Below are 21,544 nucleotides of genomic sequence, written 5' to 3'. Positions count from 1 at the left end.
CGATGGCAATTGCTATGACTTTATTTGTGTGAAATAAAGCCCTTAGAATGAATTACACAATTAATTTTATGTAGTTGAAATAAGTGCAATATAAGTAGGCTTAGAGGAATCCAATTGGAAGTAAGTCAATTAAGCACATTGACTTCTTCCTGTTTTAAACCACAGATATGGTAGTCGATTGAATGTATTTTTCATTATTTGAAACCTTTCTTTCCCAGCATGTAGTTATTATGGTGGGAGAATTGAATGACATTGAAAATCCTGGAAATGAGGAGAAGGAGACTAAAACAGCAAGCACCAGGCACAGGACGGGAGAGACGAGTTCTTTAGGTAAGTCTTGGATTAGACCTGACCATAGGCTCTCCTTAAGAAGATAGGGCGCATCGCATCTGGGGTGGCGGGGAGTGGGGCGGCAATACTGCTGCATTCATAGTGCTCTGAAATTGCACAGTTCCTCCAAGCACAGTGGCTTTAATTAAGTAAAATGGGAGGTTAAGAAAAAAATAAGCAAAGATAAAAACACTGGTCCTTTTAATATAGCAATGGTCTAGAAAAATCTCAACTGATTTTACCAATTTAAACGTCACAAGGCAATTAGCTTCGTTTTCTCATTTCTCTCTTCCAGAGTTTGGTTACATCCTAATTTTTCTTTATTATACCTATAAAAAGTGTTGACTATTACATATACACAGTTAGTATTATAATTACCACAACTATCATCTCCTGTTCATTTTCTCACTGTCCCTTAAAAATCATGGAGTGGAGGGGTGGGGGGGAGGGGAAAAATATAATAAACATCATTACCCTATGTAAACGTAAAAAAAAAAAAAAAAAAAACACATTTACTAAGAAATAAAAAAAAAAAAAAAATCATGGAGTGGATGCATAGGGCTATTTGTGGGGGAAGGGATCAAGCTAGATGGCAAGTCAAGAGTCCTGCCTCACCGAGCGGGTCCCTGGCTCCACATTAGATGTTCACAGTCCTTTGCCTCATGATCTAATTGAGAAGAGCATTAATATGCCAGGAGCTCCATCCCAAATAATTTTCCAAATGAAATTTTTTAAAACATTCTTGGAAGATTTGTGGATGAGGCTCCCAGTTACAGTTAACTCCAAAGCTTTATTCTAGTCTTTCCAGGGGTTCAACAGTGCTCAGAAGCTATCCTGAGCTGGAAAGTGAAGCTTGGTTGTCACAAGCAAATCTTCCTTTTTGATTAAAAGAAGAAGAAAAAGTGAAAATTTCCCAACTCCCACTTGTCCCATTTAAATGGCAAATTTCTCCAACCACAAAAACACATTTGGGAAATAATAGAGAAAGCTAAATATGGACCAGTTCTCAGATGGTATCAGAGAATTATTAATATTTGGGGGAGAGATAGTTATGAAGGAAAATTTCCTTATTTTTAGGAGATGTATGCTGATAGAGTGGTTTCATGATGTCTACAACTTATTTTCCAAATACACTGAAATTATAAATATACACATAGATAAAGCAATATGGTAAATATAAAAAAATGTTAAATTTGAGATTCTGGGTATATAGGTAGTCACTGAACCTGTAATTAAAGGTCATTGGAAATGCTTCTGGATACTAATAAAACTCAGCTGTTAAGGGTATAAACTTTAAGAACATTCACTCTTTAGTAAACAAGAATTTCAGTAGCTGTCCATTTCAGGGTTGGACCAGCCATTCAGAGATGCCATCAGAACCCAGTTTGTTCTGCCCATCTGTCTTGGCAGCCTGGTTGGGTTGACTTTCGATGCTATCAATTCATGATTGTAAGACAACTGCTGTGCTCTAGGCATCACGGCCAAGTGGGTGGGAAGAGCAAAGCAGGCTTTCTTACAAGAAAGCACATCATTCCCAGAAGCCTCTAGGAGACTCCTGCCCAGCCTCATGAGTAGAACAATTCCTGTGGCCAATTCTAGCTACCTGGGAGGCTGAAAGTAGAATCACCTTGAATGATTGATATCCACTGTGATTCATCCCCTGGGCTATGGGTACATTGTCACCTGCACAAAATCAGCAAGCTGTCAAGGAGAAAAAGGGGGAAATGGTAGTGACTGGTCATTTGCTAAACAGATGCTCTTTTCTCTAGAAAGGAGATTGTCCTGTTTCATTAAATACAGAGGTGATGTTAAATGAAACTTAAACTAAAACTCATTCTGCACTGTATCATGTTGAAGTTTGAAGATAAATGGTGCCCAAAAGGACACTTTAGATTTCTTATCTTTGTGTGATCTCTTTAGCTTAATGAAAGGTGAACTTTGTGCCATCCATGAAAACTATCTTTTGCTTCACTTTCAATTTTAGTAATACATTTCAATATACAGTTTACTTGTAAAGAGTGTTCTGTGGAGTAGAATGGAATAGATACTCCTGCCTGTCATATGATTAGCCACTATGTTGAGGCTAATATGTGCAAGTTCTAATATGTGAATTACACGTCCCCTCATTTATGCAAGATAAAAATGCTTAGCTGTCACAAAAAAACCTTAAATTAAACCTGAATCATCAGACTTAATTAAGAAAGAGGAAACCGGAAGCCTTCTGTAACATTCTGATTTCTACTTCCTTTGCAGCCTGTGTGAGACCACTGCAATAGAATACTCTTGACATCCAGGTTTTTAAAGTGGAAACCCATGTCTTGATCATAACAAATAATAGGTATAACAAGGCTTTCTTCTATAGTCTTTCTGTTCCTTTCCCCATCCATTGGTTCAAGAGTAGGCTTTCTTTTACAAAAGGTGAGACATACTCAAGGTACATGGACTGGAATAAATCCTCTGATCAGTAATAGCCACCTAAACATCACTGAGGGTCATAGTTGTGTATCCTGGGAAGACATAGCAGGAGATGATGGACTATACTCAAAAGGTCTTTGTTCATAAGTCCCTCATCCCCATTCAGAGCACTTGTCTGATGATTTGGCATGTGGGGTCGATGGTTGAGGTCTAGCTTATTATATTATGATGACAGCTGAGAGCAGCTTTGAAGTGCTGTGCTGTTTTCTGGAGGCTTAGTACAGAGAAGCATAAGCTGACAGCACTCGAGGGCTGTGATGTGCTTCTTGGCCATTTATTGTCTCAGGAAAGTCTAACTGAACAGAAACTCAGCAGTGCCAAGGGTGGTTGTGAGAATCTCTGATGAGCCAATGTGAAGAGACTAGAGATTAGAGGTCGAGGTGAAGGTGGCGAGTATGCCATTGGGGAACTAGAACAAGGTATATGAATGGATGAACAGGTCAGTGAAAAGGACACAGAGAATGCATGGACATCAGGTTGGCAAAATAGTAGAGAGCAGATCTGGACCACGGCCTGAGGAGAACCTTAGGTTCTTCTACTGTCCCTCTATTTCTTCATTTAACAAGTATTTTCCAAGTGTCCATCATGTGCTGGGGAACTGTCCTCAGTGCTGGGAAGATGGTAGTGAATAAGACAAAAATTTTCTCCCTCATGGAGCTTACCTTTTAGCAGGAAGAGCAAATTATGAATAAGAAACAAATTATAACTAAATTATATAGTATGTCAGTGACAAATAATAAGGGGAAAATCAGCAAAAGGAGTGAGTGTACAGTTGCTGCCCTTATAACTCATAGTCACGAGTCTGGTATGGCTATTTAAATTAGTTAAAATTCAAAATTCAGTTCCTAAGTCCTACTAGTCACATTTCCTGTCCTCAATAGCCAGATAGTGGCCATCCTATTGACAGCAAGGTTATGTTCCCAGTACATTCCATTGGTTAGTACTAGTTGGTCTAGAGAGTATGCAAATCTTATTTCTATTTTTTTTTTTTTTTAATGTCAAGATAGGGATCTTGCTACATTGCCCAGCTGGTCTCAAGCTCCTGGACTCAAGCCATCGTCCTGCCCCAGTCTCCCAGTAGCTGGGACTATAGGCATGCACCACTGTGCCCAGCTCCTCTATGCTCTGTTTACATTGGGTAGAAAGAGAAGATGCCAATGAAGAGATAACTTTTGATGGTTGATGGGGCGGTCATGTGCATGCCTGGGGGAGGAGTAGTGCACACAGAGGGGACAGTCAGTGCAAAGATTCAGAGATGAGAATGAGGCTCATGTGGCTGGAACATGAGTAGTAAAAGATGAGGTAAGAGAAATAAATGGAGGGGGAAAGATCCTATCGGAGGCATTTTAAGGACTTTGGATTTTGCTGAGTAAGATGGCCACTGTTAGAGGTTTTAAGCAGAGGAGCTTATAACCTGATTTAGATTTTCTGTAGGACCATTCTTGCTGCTATGCTCAAGATAGATTGAAAGTGGGACAAGGTAGAAGTTGGAGATTGGTTAAGGGACTTTTGTAGTAATCCAGGTAAGAGATGGTGAAATGGAGGTGGGGAAAGTAATCAGATTTAGGAATTGTATATATAGTTTAAGATTCAGGCAACACCATGACTGGGGTATTTTTTTTTTTTTTTTTTTTTTGTGGTGCTGGGAATTGAACCCAGGGCCTTGTGCTTGCGAGGCAAACACTCTACCAACTGAGCTATATCTCCAGTCCATGACTGGGGTATTGAGTGTAAAAGAGAGAAGAATACAAGTTTTCTGGTCTGAGAAACAGGAAGAATGAGGAGGAGCCCCCCCCCCCCCCACCATAGCTTGAAATCCTTGGGGAGACCGTGGCTTTAGGGATCTCCCTCTTTTCTGGTTTTATTTATTTATTTTCTTTTTTTGGGTAAGGAGGCATCTTTCTGTGAACTTCCTTCTTCCCCTCTATTTCTTCTTATCACCCTCTATTTGGTTTACCTTACACCCCACCCTCCAGATTTTCTTATTTGATGATTTGCTGTTTCTTTTCTTCAATCTTCATACCATAGGTCTCCTGATCTAGAGAGCTATGTCCTCCCCAACTCTCATCACTAGCTCATCTCCCTTTTGGCCCTCTAACTTTACCCAGGGGTTACTTCCACTGAAAGTCCTAATCCTGCATTCCCAGGTTGGGACAGCTGACACTCATGTGTTTTTCCACTTTAATGCATGTAATAGCTTGCTTCCTTCTCTATCTCTAGACTTGAGAAAAGGGACCTAGTTGAATATTTCCCCAGTGGTCACTTGGTGACGAGTGACGAGAGCTTCATAGTTAAAGAAAAACAAACCCAACTCTGAGAATTCCCTAGCTTGTTGAGCAAACCACATGCTTTTCTGTTGCCAACATTTCTATTTATCACTGACTACTTTCTGAAAGCAAATTCATGCTAAACGGCATTTTACTATCAAAATTTGCTTTAAATAAATCTCTAGATGTATTTTACTATTTACTAACATTTATGATTTGTGTATGTATGTTTTAGGAGCAGTTTTGATCTACCTCATGGGCCCAAGATTTTTGATTTATGTAAGCTGTGCCTTATCAATATGGGTAAGATGAATCAAAATGAAATTAATATTTTTGAATGGTTAAGAAAACTGAAAGGTTTAGGACATCAGACTGTCTCAAAATAATGAATGCAAAACATGAGCCTATTTTTGTTTAAAGATGTTTTGAATTACCAAATATAGGACAAATAGAGGAAAATGAATAATGTTTATAAAAGATGGTTATAATAAGTAATTATAAAATGAATATCATTTAAACCATCCCAGTGAAGATCTAGGAAAGCCAGCACCCAGGACATCCCTCATGGGTCTTTCCCAGTCACACCCACTTCCTCACCAACAGGAAGTAGCCATGAGCCTCACACCCACTTCCTCACCAACAGGAAGTAGCCATGAGCCTCACTTTATGGCATTCACTTCCTGGTTTTTCTTTAGTTTTACCGCTGATGTAGACATCTCCAAATGATATATTTAGCTTACTCTTTGAACTTTACATAAAAGTAAATCCTGCCATATATAGTCTATCCTGTCTTACTTTTTTGCTCAAGATTATGCTTTTTTAATACCTTGTTTTTATAAGACCTGGCTTGGTACTTTCCATTTCTGTATAGTATTCATTACACAATAAACCACAACTTACTTTATTAGTCCTTCCAAAGAGCCAGCTCCGAACTTTACAAGACTTTTTGGTGTGTCTTCATTTTTCCAGTTCATTAATTTCTGATCTATTATTATTGCCTTTTCCCTACATTCTTTGGGTTTCATTTGCTGTTCCTTTTTAAACTTCTTAATAAAGATACTTAGCTTATTAAATTCACCCTTTCATTTCTAATATATGAATTTAAGATTACAAATTTCTCTAGCAATGCATAATCTTCATGTGGCACGTTTTGATACACTTCTTTAAATATATTTTATAATGTCCTTTGTGATTGCTGGCTTATGATCTATGGATTATTTAAAAATATATTCCTTAACTTACAAATAAATAAGGAGTTTCTGATTTTTGTTTTTATTGATTTTTGGGCTTACTTGTCTGAGTTCAGAGAATATCCTCTCTCAATACACTTAAATTAAGATTTTCTCCATGATCCATTATATGGCTCATTTCTACAAATATTTCATGTGCTTAAAACAATACACATTCTGAAGTTGGTGGGTACAGTGTTTTGATGTGACCCTTAGGTTGAATAAGCATACACAAACATATGCAAACGAACATGTATTTAATATATTTATATACGTATATTTTTGCTTTTTCATCAATTTTGAAGAGGAAGGTGGTGACTTAAAATCTCCCATAGGATTATCTACATCTCATTTTAATTCTACACTTTTTTGTGTCATATATTTGAGTCCTTGTTATTGGTGCCCATAAAATCAGAATTTTTCTATCTTTCTGGAAAATTGAACTTTTATTATTATAAAGTGATCCTCTTTATTTCAAGTAATGTTTTTTGCTATAAAATATTTTCCTTGATATTAACTTAGTGACGTGGATTCCTTTTGATTGGAATTTGCATGATGTATCATTATTCATCTTTTTATGTCTGCTCTTTCTTATTCATTTGTTTCAGTATTTTTCTTTAAACAGCATATAATTATGTTTTAAAATCCAATTTTTCAATCTTCATGCTTTAACTGAAACAGTTCATTTGTACTTCAGGATATGTTTAAGTTAAATCTACCATGTTATTTTGTGTTTTCTATTGGTTTGACCTGTTAGGTTTCTTTTTCTCCTTTTTCATCTTCTTATCATCCTTCCCCTTATTTTGTCTTTCTCTGTTTTACTGTAAGTTGTTTCTTCAGACATACCTAAAATTAACTGATTTTTCTTTTACATCTAATCTACTATGGAACTGAGAAATTAAATTTTTAAAAAAATTTTAGTTGTCGATGGACCTTTATTTTCTCTATTTATATACGGTGCTGAGAATCAAACCCAGTGCCCCACATACATGCTAGGCAAGCGCTCTACAACTGAGCCACAACCCCAGCCCTGAATTTTTAATTTTGGTTTCTATTGTTGTATTTTGTAGTGCAAGAATTTTTATTTAGCATTTTTCCAAACTTGTCATTTTTTTGTCACTCTTTGTATTTTCCAATTCCATGCCCACATTGTCAAACTTGGATTTCTTTAGATATAGAGAGCATTATTAATTTACAGCCTATGTCTAATAATTTAAATACATGAAGCTTTAGGTCTGCTTTGCGGACTGCTATTTATTGTAGATTTTGCTCTATTTCCATATGCTGGTTGCCTTTAACTAATGATTGAAGGCTAAGATAATAATCTGCCTTTGGGGGGCTTTAACTGCCTTCCCTGGGGCACATAGGGGTCATTGGTCATTTGTCTCTGACTTAAGCCAGCAACTGCTGATGAAAATGATAATGCTGGTTAGCACAGGGATTGAACCCAAGTTCAAGGCATGAGATTTTTCTGGACCATGCAGATGAGATACAACTGGACAACAAGCCCAGGCAGGTGTGATTCACTTCCAGTTTGCCCTCCTTACCCTAAGGATGTAGCTGTTTATGTGGACTGTTGGCTTAAAGTGGGGACTCATCTAGTCCCCATCTTTGCTAGAATGGACTTCTTTCATCTGGTTTCTGAGGCCAGCAAAGCCGCAGTTCTACATCACAGTTGTTGCTCCTGATCAGCAGATGTGCTCAGGGTATCCTGGGTTCACCTCTTAGGGTTCTTATCTTCTCCCAAGTGTGTGTTTGATATTTTCTCTAACTTATTGGCTCTTTGATGCTTTTGAAATTTTTGAAAATATTCTATCTGGCTTTTTAACGTTATAAGTATATTGAATAGCTATAGTTCTGCACAAAAGTGCAATTTGAATATTCTGTTTTCAAAGTTTGCACATATCATGTCCTTTGGGAGAAATGCACCTTTCTGGATTTTAATTTTATTCTGTCTTTTAGTCTGTGGTTACAGTATGCTTTGCCCTACTGCCTTGCAGGGAGACCGAATGTGGCACTTTGCCATGTCTGTGTTCCTGATAGAATTATATGGACATAATCTTCTTCTAACAGCAGTGTTTGGCTTAGTGGTGGCTGGATCTGTACTAATATTTGGGGTCTTAATTGGTGACTGGATCGACAGGAAACCAAGAAATAAAGGTAATGCTCTTATTTATTTCACATATGATTATGTGGTACATCATGGCTTTATTAGATTTTTTGGGTTAATTTAGCAAAACAAAATTACAGATCTGAGCTGAATAATAGTGGAACATAACCTGAAAACTCTAAAAAAAGGGGATTATATAACTCATATTCTTTGGTGCTACATTTAAAATACTTTAATGTGATTTTTAGATTCTTAGCAAGTACACATCTTTAATAATAAATTACTGAAAAAACATGCTTTCTTTGTAATATTCTTGTATTAACTATGCATAATAATGCTTGTGCTATTTTTAGTAAAGGCAATTTCTATGTGTAAAAGATATCTCTTATACCAGATAATCCATCTAAGCTATGAATTAACATGGAGATTTATTTCTTCAAACATAGATCTTCTTTTAACTTTTGGCTATAATACCTTTGCCCAGTAAAAAAATGTAGGGTCTCCTGAGTTGTCCTGTTCTTTTGGAAACGAGTCAACATGATTATTTTCATTATTCCTTGGAGACTTGGAAATGAGTTTGCAGAAACCATACTAATGTATTGAAACCTGGTTTATTTTAAATCTGTAGTGTTTCTCCTTAGACCCATTTGATAGCTTCAACCATAAATGAAATCCAAGAGAGTCAAATGTAGTAGTAGAAAAATTCAAGTTCCTTAATTCATCTGGAATATGGTTTTTCATATCACCTTTTTCTCAAAGTATGTTTCATTCACTTGCAAAGTCTGACTTTTTTTCTCTTTTGGCGGCTAAGGCTTTGCTTGTCCTGAGCTCAGAGCCTGCTCTTTGCAGGCTACCCAAGCCCGCAATTGCTAATGGCAATGACAAGCCTGGTTGGCCCAGGGATTTGGTCAGATACAGTTGCTCTGCATTATGTGGTAACATAACTGTGACCTGCCTCCTGAAGCCAAGAGTAAATCTTGGCCCCCCTTGGGGCATTTCCCTTCCCAGTTGCTCATGCCTCGCTCTTCATTCAGAACACCTCTGTCACCGTCTGCTGTGTGCTCCTCATGCTCTTGTTCTCCTACCGAAGGGAGATGGAACAAATCTGGCATGGCTGGTTCACTGTGAGTGTCTCCCCGCTCCCTCCTAAGCCATGAGAGTGAATGTCACTGGCACAGACAGGGATGTCCATCAGAGAGTTGTCTCTGCATGTCCCTGCTCGCTGGCTTGGGATCTGGACATTTTTCCACAAGTGTTCTTCTCGCCCCTAATTTGTGAATCCGAGCCCAAATCCCACAGACAGGAAGCAATAGAACAACAGAGTCTGTCTGCAAGGTACAAATTAGCATCAGATCTGCTAATGGGGAGAGAGGAAGAAAATGCTTAGCATTAGCACAGCATTTGACTCCAAACTCGCCTTGAGCCTCCTTCTCCCAGGGGTGTTTGGGCTCATTTAGATGATCCTTAAGCTGTCAGATAAGTAACTTTTGTGTCAGACTATGGGCTGGTAAAGTATTCTTGAGTTCTGAAGTCCCCTTCCCCCGACAGGTGGCCTGCTACACAGTGCTGATCACCCTGGCAGCCGTGGCGAACCTGGCTGGCACAGCACTGACCATCACCATTCAGAGGGACTGGATTGTGAGCCTCACAGGTGGCAACAGAGGCCAGCTGGCTGGTGAGCAGTCCCACCCCAGGCCTTGCCATCTTCTGATCTTCTGAGAAACAGAGCTGGCAAGCCATTCAGGGTTCTGAGAGAGGCAGCGTGGTAGCCTGTAAGAGAATGGTATTACAACCCACAGATATGGGTTCCAATTCAGCTAAAACCAGTTATGCCTCTTGCCAGCTGCCTCCCCTGACTTTCCTCATCTGTAGGATGTGGGAGATGCACACACACACACACACACACACACACACACACACAGTTCACACACCCAGGGAGGATTCTGGGAGACACAGGATTTGAAAAACACTTTGTCCTATATCTGCACATAGGAAACTCCTAAGAAATGGTTGATATTGTTATTATTGAAAGAAATAGAACATCTTACTCCAATTAGAATGGCTATTATCAAGAGCACAAGCAATAATAGATGTTGGCGTGGATGTGGGGGGAAAGGCACACTTTTACATTGCTGGTGGAGTTGCAAATTGGTGCAGTCACTCTGGAAAGTGGTATGGAGATTCCTCAGAAAACTTGGAATGGACCCACCCTTTGACCCAGTTATCCCACTCCTTGGTTTATACCCAAAGGACTTAAAATTAGCATACTACAGTAATGCAGCCACATCAATATTCATAGCAGCTCAATCACAATAGCTAGATTGTGAAACCAACCTAGATGCCCTTCAACAGATGAATGGATAAAGAAACCGTGGTATATATACACAATGGAATATTATTCAGCCATAAAGAAGAAAAATATTATGGCATTTGCAGAAAAATGGATGGAATTGGAGAATACCATGCTAAGTAAAATAAGCCAAACCCAAAAAACGAAAGGCCAAATGTTTTCCCTGATAAGTGGAGGATGATATATATTGGGCTGGCGGGTAAGAGAAGAATGGAGGAATTTTAGATTACATGAAGGAAAATAAGAGGGAGAAGGGGGTGGGGGTAGGAAAGATGGTGGAATGAGACAGACATCATTACCCTCTGTACATGTATGGCTACATGAATGGTATGGCTCTACATTGTGTACAACCACAGAAATGAAAAATTGTACCCCATTTGTGTACAATGAATTAAAATGCAGTTGTAAAAATAAAAAAATAAATAAATTATAAAAAAAAAGAAAGAAAGAAATAGACTGCCTTCAGGAGAGAAGTCTTCCATTTGCAAATTCATTGCCAAGTTCTTTGACAATTTTAGACCTGGAAAATAAGTGAATGAAAAGATTTCTTAATTCCATCTTGTGATAAACAGACAACAAGACAAACAGTATCCACCAGTGTGATCGTTGGTTATCACCGATGGTATTGGTAGGAAACGCTTTTCCAGTGAAGGGATTCAATAGGATCATCGGATGCCTTCTTTGTTTTTCCCCCATTTCCAAAACTTGGCTCCTTCACGTTGCAATATATTCTAATTGCTGACTTCAAGCTGAAGACCTCAGCCTACCCTGTATTTGTGCATTTGAAACTCCCTGCTAGAAAATGTGCATGAGTACTGATGGCCAAGATAAAGGGAGCTATCAGGGAGGAGCCGATTCAAACACAGGCCTCACAAAGAGTAGAGGCTCCTTATAATCATGTTTTCTTTTAAACTGCACTTCTTTGGATGTACTGTGGCTTAAATAACAACACCCAAAATAAAACAGCCAGGCGAGTCGAACTGGGTGACATGGTGTTGAAGTGTCCTCTGTCTCCGGGTAGAGAACATCTTCCTGTTCTCTGTTAACTAATTGTAAGGAAATCTAAGAAAAGCACAGATTCTGGTTCAAGTTCATTGCAATTATGAAAACGAACTTGTCAATATATTCTTCAGTGATGACAGTATAGTGACGAGAATAAGCTTTGCTTCGGACTCCCCTGGGTTTGAGTCTCAGCTCCTTCATTTTCTTCCTCTGTGTCCTTGAGCAAATATATTCACCTCTGTGTGTCTTGGTTTCCTAATTTGCAGAAGAGAAATACTGTTAGCTCTTAGAGTTGGGGTGATGATGCAATGAGATGAATACAGGTGGAAGGTGTGGAACTATTTTCATGGCACAGAGTATATTCAACTCATTCTTCCCTCTGTCCTCCTTTGATGACCTCTACTCCCTGTCACCTTATTAGCTGTGACAGTGGCCATGAATATTACTGTTGTTAAGATAGTGGGGTATGATGGGAAAGTGTGCTGAGGTGGGAATGAGAATAACTAGCTCCGAGTAACCTAGGTTCTCTAGTCCTGATTCTATTAATCTGTTACTTGCTCAAGTTCCAGTAGAACTGATCTTAACATATTTTTCAGGTTAAGAATCCTATTACTAATTATAGTTCAGCCAAAGGGATCTTTTCCTGCTGTTAATATTGTCCACCCAGGTCAGGGCTGGCAACTCCAGCAAGTGTGTGGGGTCAATGGACCGGAAAGAAGGAGTCATCCACTCACCTGACATATTTCCTTCCTCTCACTTACAGGGATGAATGCAGCAGTCCGGCGGCTGGACCAGATCATCAATATATTTGCCCCCCTGTCTGTGGGCCAGGTGATGACATGGGCATCTCATGTGATCGGTTGTGGTTTCATTCTTGGATGGAACTTGGTTTCACTTCTTGTAGAGTTTCTATTTCTGTCTAGGGTTTATCAACTAGTTCCCCAATTGGCTGTAAAACCCCATCAACAAACATGGGGGCACTTCCTAGAAAGGCAACAGGAAGCTGTGAACATTCAAGGTAATGCAAACTCAGAGAGAGCTCTTGTTCTTTCTTTTCCCCCCTCTCTTTTATGTTAGTGTTTCATTTCTTCTTTCCAGAACTTGTGTCTGATCATAATTTTGACATTTACTTAGCAAATAGGTCTAGAAACAGGGATAAATGAGGAGTCTCCAGCTGTGCCATTGGTTGTACAGTTCACTTGGCTGATCTTATTGGTTGGGATAGGCAGGGCTGCTTTATACAGTTTAACATGATGTGTACTGCATAACTCCAGGGTTCCATTCAGAGAGACTCCAATGTAAGTAGCACTCCCATGGGACCATGCAGCACACAAACTGTACAACCTACCCCAAGGTCCTGGGGGACAAATTACTACTTCCCATCTCACTCATGCACATTTTCCCTAAAGATGCTAAATATGAGAGGTAAGTATATCAAGAAGTATGAGTTAATCTTTGGTTAGGATAGTATGATGAACTGGCCAGTCCTGCTCCCAACAGTTTTTAATTTTTTTTTATTAGAAATTCCCCAACAGTATGGTGAAAATGAAAGGAAGGAGGACCTGCCAATAGATATGGCCTCATCTTTCCAAAGTGAGAGCCATTCCTGCCTGTTGGCAGTTTCGTCTACCTGCCTGGTACAAAGCAGTGCAGGAATTGCTTCTGACCTCAGTTCCTCTTTCTGGACTTACCACCAATTCTCTTTTCTCTCAAGTTGTTTTGTACCTAAGATTCATCAGATCCCATTACATGAGTAAAATGTATGAATTTGAAGAAATAAACAGATGTACATATTTAAATGGTGAATGGATAGATATGTAAATAGATAGATAGATAGGTAAATAAATAGAACTATATCCTTTTTACCTGTCTGTGTTACCTGTGTGACTTTGCAAGGTTCATTTCTTCATATTGTTAGTCTTGCTATCTGTAAAGTAAGGACGACAATAAAACTGATTTGATAGGATGTTGTGCAAGTATATGCAAAACATCATTATACTCCCTGGCATATAGGAGAACTTAAGTCAAAGTTAGCTATTTTTTCACTGTTCTTATTATTTGGTCATTTTTTTTTTTTTAACTGCGCAGGCATTAAATTCTTTTCTGTGAGGAAAGCCTCAATTTCCCTCAGGTTTTGGTCTAGAATGGACTTGGGCCACCCATCCCTCTCTCCTTCCCTCAGAGCCCTACTGGACTCCTCCAACCCTTTGCAGGACTGGTCAGTCTGAATAGCTTTGTATTCAGGTATACAATGGTTGAATATCTTTTAATTTGCTTATAATCATTGTCTGATATATCCTGGAGGACTGAAAGGTATTTCAATCTTTCTTCCCCCATAAGTAACTGTTTCTTCAGAAAAGTAACCCAAGGAAGTGTCTATCACTTTTTCTGGAGCTCATTACCAAGTTTCAAGCAAGTGAAATTTGCTTTCCCACCCTCCCCTGTACCCGCCTTCCCTGTCAATGCTTGCCTTCCTAACTTGATAGTGTGTCTTATGGGCTTCTCTCGAGTGCCTCTTGAGACAAAGATTTGGGGTGGAAAGTCATCTCTCAGGAAGTGTGCTGAGGGGATGGGAAAGTAGACAGGAAGGAGAAAGAGGGCTCCAGGAGATTACTGTCGGTGGGGGGGGGGTGGATATTGAGGGACTTGGGTTCAGTCCACCTGGGGACCTGAGAGGTGTGTGATATGTTCCTCCAAGTTATCCCAGCAAGGCAAGGGAGTTGGGGTGTCACTCACAGGTTGAGAGCTGGCCCCAGGACCCGCACAGCCTGCCACTCCTGTTCCAGTGCTGGAGAGAGGTCTTCATGCAGATACACAGATGGTTGGGGACAGGAGACTATCAGAGTGCATAGGGACTGTCCAGTGAAAAGAAGATGAGGTTGGGATGGGCTGAGGGGACTTGGGTATTGACTTTAAGCTTATCTGGATTTTATTTTAGGTGAAATGGACTCTTGGGAAACCACTGATGAATTTATTAACAAACCCAGAACTTCAAAAGAACCAAAGGACAGCAGGTCTCACCTTGAAGGACAACAGGTCACAACCGAAAGGTTTCTTCTTTGCCTTCGAAACACGCGGAGGCTGCTGCACACGTGCCGGGAGGGCTGGGAGACCTACTGCCGGCAGACCATCTTCCTGCCCGGCCTGGGCTTGGCCTTCCTCTACATGACTGTGCTGGGCTTCGACTGCATCACTACCGGCTACGCCTACACCCAAGGGATTGGAGGGTCCCTGCTCAGCATCCTCACTGCCCTTTCGGCTTTATCTGGCCTGATGGGCACGATTCTCTTCACCTGGCTCCGGAGGCATTATGGCTTGGTCACCACGGGAGTCATATCCAGCTGGCTCCACATAGGTTGTCTAACACTCTGCGTGTTTTCTGTCTTTGCTCCTGGAAGTCCCTTTGATATGGCCATTCTCTCATTTCCATTAAGCAAGAACTCTTCTTCAAATCATGAGTTGCTAAAAGGCAAACAGGTACATGTTTACCCCTTTGAAAGAAACCTGAACCAACCCATCCTCCCAGACCGTTCTTCCATCCACTGGACCAACAGCACAGTTCTGTTTGATGGGCAGCAGGACCCTGAGCAGCCGGAGTCTTATGTCTCCATTGTCTTGCTCTTCTCTGGCGTGATCCTGGCAAGAATCGGTGAGTAGTGGGGTCATGCATGGTGTGGGTTTCTGCAGACTGTGATGTTGCTAGATAATGAAGTGTTTGATGGTCCCACCACTATGCTGCTATAAGTCTTCATCATTCATGAGTTCTTGTCACCAGGACTGTGCCAGAGTGCGGAAAAACAAGAGTGATTTAATCGGGCAATGTTTTAGTCTCATGGTACTTACAGCCTGGATGAGGGAACAGTAGGTAGTCACTGATAGTCAATGAGACAGAGGAGAGGAGCTGTTAGGGAAGGACAGACAGATTGAGAGCAACAGGAGGGACACCAAAACTGATCTTGAGGGCTGGGGCACAACTGAAGATCTCAGAAGGGCAAGCTAAGCCATGTCCAGAGAGGGCTGCCTACTCCAGGAAGGAGGACGGTGATACTGAGACAAAACTGAGAGGTGAAAACTTGGAGATGGAGATTTGGGGAAGTGAAAATATTGTAATTATTCCCTGGGTGTTGAGCATGTAAATGCCATAGATGGTGTCCGCATGAATCTAGTGTTTGGACCTGGATCCTTTCTCTGCAGAGGTAATGAAGAAAGAGGAAAGATGGCAACTTCTTGGGACAAGAGCTTTCCTTAGCTGTCTGGGGAGGGCAGTGTGATCCTTTCCCAAAGATGGGGTGCCTAAGCTTGAGTGCCTACAGGTTTGTCTGCCACAAGTACTTAATCTCTGAGCTCTGTTGCTGCCATATGTGATTCATACCATATGCCATTCATAGCTAGCAGTGAGAACATATCTGCCTTGGCTAGAGTGTTTATTAAAACAATTTTTTAAAAAATTTGTCATTTGATGCCTAACAATTCTAGCATGTCATTGCCATCATTGGTGATGGCAATAGAAACTGCTTAATAGCACACTGGCTCTTGTGATCAGTCAGACCTGCAGATTCCCAGCTGGGATGGATCTGGGCCTTGTTCTTCAACTTGGAATTCCCCGTAATTGATTTTCCACCTGGAAAGCACCACTTCTTGCACAAGCTCACTTTACTCCAAATTCAAATTATCATCTTCAAGGCCCCTCCCTGGATGCACAGCTCAGACCCAGGGGAAAGTGTGGTGGCAGGTGATGGACAGTGTGGGTCAAAAACCAAACCTGTTTCCCCCATTCATTCAACCACCTTCCCATGCCACACTCACCACTGCAGGTACTGTGCCAAAGTAAGGTCTCTGCCCTGTTGGGCCTCAGAGCATCACCTGCTCACCTCTGAGGACAGTGGATGGGATCATGTGATTGGGAGGATATATCATGGAGACTGAGAACCTCTTGATTCTTTGTTTTGTTTTATTTTTGTACTGGTGATTAACCCAGGGATGCTTAACCACTGAGCAACATCCCCAGACCTTTTTATTTTTTCTTTTGAGATAGGGTCTCACTAAGTTGCTTAGGGCCTTGCTAAGTTGCTAAAGCTGGCCTAGAACTTGGTGATCCTCCTGCCTCAGCCTCCTGAATTGCTGGGATTACCTGCTTACACTACCATGTTCAGCAGCACTTCTTGGTTATAAAAGTGTGGGAGAGCAGAAATGAGAATTCTGAAGGCCCAATTCATGAGACTGTGAGACCATAAACTAGACTTAGAATCTCATTTCTGATATAATGTATTTATAGGAGAAAGACGTTATGTTCCTAATTCCAAATAACTGATTTAGAAGCCCATTCTTTTATCTAGAGATTGCCTGACCTCTAAAATATTTTAAGCAAGGTACCCGATGGGTGGATTGTCTTCTATGAGCGTGTCTGAATTGCACATCTACCCTTTCATTGCACAAACAACTGAGAGTAGATTGGCCACTTAAGATTTGCGTCATTCATATTATATTATGATTGTTTACTTCAAAAGGATCCTGTCTACCAGGATCACTGGGCTTTTCTGACACAAAGGAAATGATCACATTTGGAAAACATGAAACTGCTTCACAGGAGTCTGCCATCTGGACACACATTCTGTGTGAGAGAACCTTGGCCTTTTCCCTTATGCCAACAGCAATTCTATTTGCTGTATCCTGGATGAGGATTGCAGATGCAGAACCCTCTTGGCACTCATGAGGAATACAACTCAGGACATGGAGCCAGGTTGCCTGACAATGTTGGCAAAACAACTAAGTTCCCAATGTCACTGTTTCCTGATCTCAAGATGGGATAGTAATACTAATGGTATCTTCCCATGAGGGAGGTCTTGAGCAAGTGCTGAAGAATTCCTGTAGGCAATGTGGTTAGCACAAAACTTTCACAACCGTGGGAGCTACCTGCTGGAAATGAACATTAACTGTCATCTTAGGTTGTCATCATCTTGGTATGTAGCTGTAATCCTGGTGCCTTCCCGAGTGTTGCTGTGTGAGGCTGAGGTGTGGGTGGGCAGTGAGACACAGGGAATTGTGGTATTGGGTGATGTGGATGCTTCCTGACTCCTGCACACCCAATGCCAGCTAGTACCCTTTACATTCATTTCTATTAGGATCACACCTCACCTTGGGTTAGTGGTATGGTATTGAAACTTCAGACATTAAAAGCACCAGTGCCCCAAAAGGATATAATGTGCTTTTGTTAATGCAGTTGGACCTGGGCCTATGGGGACTGGTCCTCTTACTGGGAGCAGTGGCCTGTGGCCTGACACAGTATCCAACGTGTTATCACCAAACTTCATCCTAGATATGTGCTCAGTAGATACATGTTTCAACTCTGATGGAAAGTAACTTGCAGAACAAGGCCTACAATAAGATTTGGCACATTGCTTAAAAGTCACTTTGCTTTTTAAAATCTAACAACTGTAACTCTTTATGCCCTCAATTTAGAAATAATTCTCAGTGCATAATTAGCCCTCATTTCACATAGTACCACTGCAGCATTTTACAGATAGTTTCTAACTTTGTAAGTGCTGCTGGCGAAGGGCCAGGTGCAGAGATACCGCAGGTGAGCTCTGGGTCAGAGTCCAGCGCAGGGTGGGGCTCTTGGCAGGAAAGTCTGGAGAGAAGTTGAGGCATTCAGGATAGCCCAGGAGGATTGGGGACCTGTCGGGACCTTTGAGTGGTGGCCACAACAGGGTGGCTAGGGCAACCCAGGAGGACAGAGCGTCCAACCAGTGCTCTGCAAAGGCAGACGCTGGAGGACATAGCACATTATTTCCAAATAAGTCTTGAGTTCAGAGCTAAGTTCAGGGATTGGGTCAGAGACAATCAGAAGGTCTCTGCAGAACCAGGGCTGAATCCTGGGGGAGATTGACAGGAAAACTAACTGAACAGACAGAAGTTGGGTGCAGGGCCTACTGGGACAGGCACCAGAACCCCTAGGGGAAGTATTGCCAATGAAGGACAGCACTGTCATCAGTGCCACTGGCTTCTGCTCTCACTGATGGCTACAGAGCAGATCCTGAGGCTGCTTCTGAAACAAATTCAAATGTGTCCTCTAAGTGTTTGAGAGTGGGGGGGGCAGGGTGGAGAGTGGAGCCCAATTATTTCTCTGCTAAACCAGGAGTGAAGGAAAGTCTGGAACTGGAAGTAGATTTGAAGCTCAAGATTTTGCTCTCTGTCCTAAACATGTTTTGCAGTGAGGAGGGAGCACAAATAAATACATGCAAAATGAAGTTCTAGTGCATCTGATGATGATGGTAGTGACGGTGATTCAAAAAAAGAATTATAACACCACGTATTATGACAGTAACTACCAGGCATAGGTGTTCAGCCACAGTGCTTCACGTTTTGTAGTACAAGTCCATGGAATTCTCCAATGAGCCTTTAGTACCTTAAATACTCCCATTTCACAGATGAGGAAACTGAGCAAGAGAAAGTTGTTTTTCCCAATGCAACAATGCTCGTCAGCCAAAGCCAGAATCTCACAGAGGTCCTCTGACATCTATTCATGTTTATTCTCCCCCTACACTGCTGTTCTGCAGGCCTCTGGTCCTTTGACCTCACTGTGACCCAGCTCCTCCAGGAGAACATTCCAGAAGCAGAGCGAGGGGCTGTCAATGGTGTGCAGTGCTCCCTGAACTATCTCATGGACCTCATCCACTTCATCCTCGTCATGCTGGCCCCGCGGCCGCAGCAGTTTGGCATGCTAGTCTTCATCTCCATGCTGTTTGTAACCACGGGGCACGTGTTGTATTTTTTTTATGCAAGAAAGTGTAAGATTAAAAATGCCCAGGTGAATAAGACAACGAAGAAGGGCACTTGGACACCTTTAAGCTGAGAGGTAGGCAGTACTTCCCAGAGCATCTCTGGCCCCATCTGCACTGAGTGTTTCCACTGACTTCCCTCATGGCTACTGTGTCCACCTGTGCCATTGCTACACCCCAGGGCAACTGTGTCATCATCTCTTGCCAACAAGCACCAACTGCTGAAGTGTGTCTTGGCCCTGGTGGTAGCATCAGAGCAGGAAAGGGGGGTAACTCAAAATCAGAGAGAATTTCCCCCAGGCAACTTGAAGAGGCTTGTTTTAATTTTGCACTATAATAACTCAGTGTTTTATTGTTCTTCAGGATCCAAAATGAATGAGAATGTTCTGGTCGATGTTAAAATTAGAGAGGTGGGGAATGGTCAGTGATGTCTGGTTCAATTCTTCAGTGTGAGTTTTTTTGTTCTTCTGCTAGTGGGTGACTGACTGTTCTTTGGTTGAGCTAAGTACTCCTAGTGAGGACTGAAACTATTTGTTGGAGAAACAGATCATGAGAACAACCTTGGTGTGGCTTATGGACTCTGAGGCCAGAGCAGCGATGCAGTGGCGAGTGTGGCGAGTGTGGACAAGCTAAGACACACTTGTTTGTGATGAGCAAATGGGGAGTTGCTGGTCACTTTAAACACTTAACACTAAAACTAGTTTTATATGTTGGCTTAGACTAATAATCAATTATTATTTTATAAGTGCTGTGAGATGTAAATTTCACCTGGAAGTGAAAAAACAATGGTGCTAGCAATAAAGTCCCCTTAGGATTCATGGTCTAGAGAAATTTTCTGTGTGGGAAAGTCATATTTTGGAACCAGCCAATAGCATACTCAGGAATACCTTAGCAAGTAGTCCTTGAAGAAATGTTTTTTTTTTTTTTAAGTTGTAGATGGACACAATACTTTTGTTTTACTTATTTTTATGTAATGCTGAGGACTGACATGTGCTAGGCAAGTGCTCTACCACTGAGCTACAAGCCCAGTCCCAGAAATGATATTTTTTAAGACAGCAATTCTCAACTTTGCACTATGGACACTTTGGGCCAACATACTTTGTTGCTAGGGCAGACCTGTGCATTGTAGGATATTTTGTAGCATCTCTGGTGTCTACAAAATGACAAATTTTGTAGGATAAAATGTCATTATTAGTAGCAAGAAAACTGAAAAAGAGAATTTTACACAGATCTGCTTTTTTAGAGCAAACAGTTAAGTGAAACAGGGGAAGAAGAGAATTCTGTGGAACATTTTGCCTAACATAAGGTAGTTTCAAAAAAGAGTACTTTATACAAGGCCTGGTGATATTTATGGTGCCATCTCCCCCAACCTCTCCCCTTCCATAAAAAAGCTGGAAGGACTACATTACTATGCACACACACCAACTGAAGAATGGGTCAGGATACCAGGTCTTTCCTCATCTGGATTCTTCACTAGGAAGTTGTATTTGATGAGATGTAGCTTACCAAACCCTCTGGCCCTTGATTACGCCAATGAACACACAAATGTTTGTGTGGAGCATGTGTAGAGTATAAAGAGTGTTTAATAGATACATTCTGAAGTCTTTGTTTAAAATCTCCAGCATGAGAGTAGACTTCATGTCAAGTCTTCTGAGTATCATGAGCTCCCTACCCCTGGAACTTCTGTCCTTGGGGAAAGAAAAAAAAAGAAAAGAAAAAAAGTTGCTTCCCTGTAAATTCTGCATTGTGAGTGCTAATTTTACTCTTGCTTTTTCCTCAGGGTTCTGTAGCATACAGCAACATTGTCTATAACATTGTGGGCCACTGTTTGCATGTTTCCGTGATTATTTTGATTCATGTTTTGCACCCATGCTGTCCAACAGAAATATAATGTTAATCATATTTATATCATTTAAAGTGTATTTAATTTGACCCAATCAATTACTGTGGAACCTGTAATCATTATAACATTGAAGTTTGTATATATTCTTCACATCTGATCA

General features: G+C 41.0%; 1 protein-coding gene across 1 annotated transcript; it reads left to right on the top strand.

The window, feature by feature from the left end:
• The first annotated feature begins 230 nt into the window (after positions 1-230).
• Positions 231-19,615, top strand: LOC124991330 (solute carrier family 40 member 1-like). Its single transcript, XM_047562125.1, has 8 exons — positions 231-330; positions 5,308-5,375; positions 8,302-8,461; positions 9,420-9,535; positions 9,960-10,086; positions 12,527-12,781; positions 14,702-15,412; positions 19,320-19,615. Exons 1-8 carry the CDS (start codon positions 231-233, stop codon positions 19,613-19,615), a joined length of 1,833 nt encoding a protein of 610 aa, XP_047418081.1.
• The last annotated feature ends 1,929 nt before the right edge of the window (positions 19,616-21,544 follow it).

Source organism: Sciurus carolinensis, chromosome 8, assembly GCF_902686445.1.
Source record: "Sciurus carolinensis chromosome 8, mSciCar1.2, whole genome shotgun sequence".
Taxonomy (NCBI): domain Eukaryota; kingdom Metazoa; phylum Chordata; class Mammalia; order Rodentia; family Sciuridae; genus Sciurus; species Sciurus carolinensis.
This window is presented reverse-complemented; position numbering and strand designations above follow the sequence as displayed.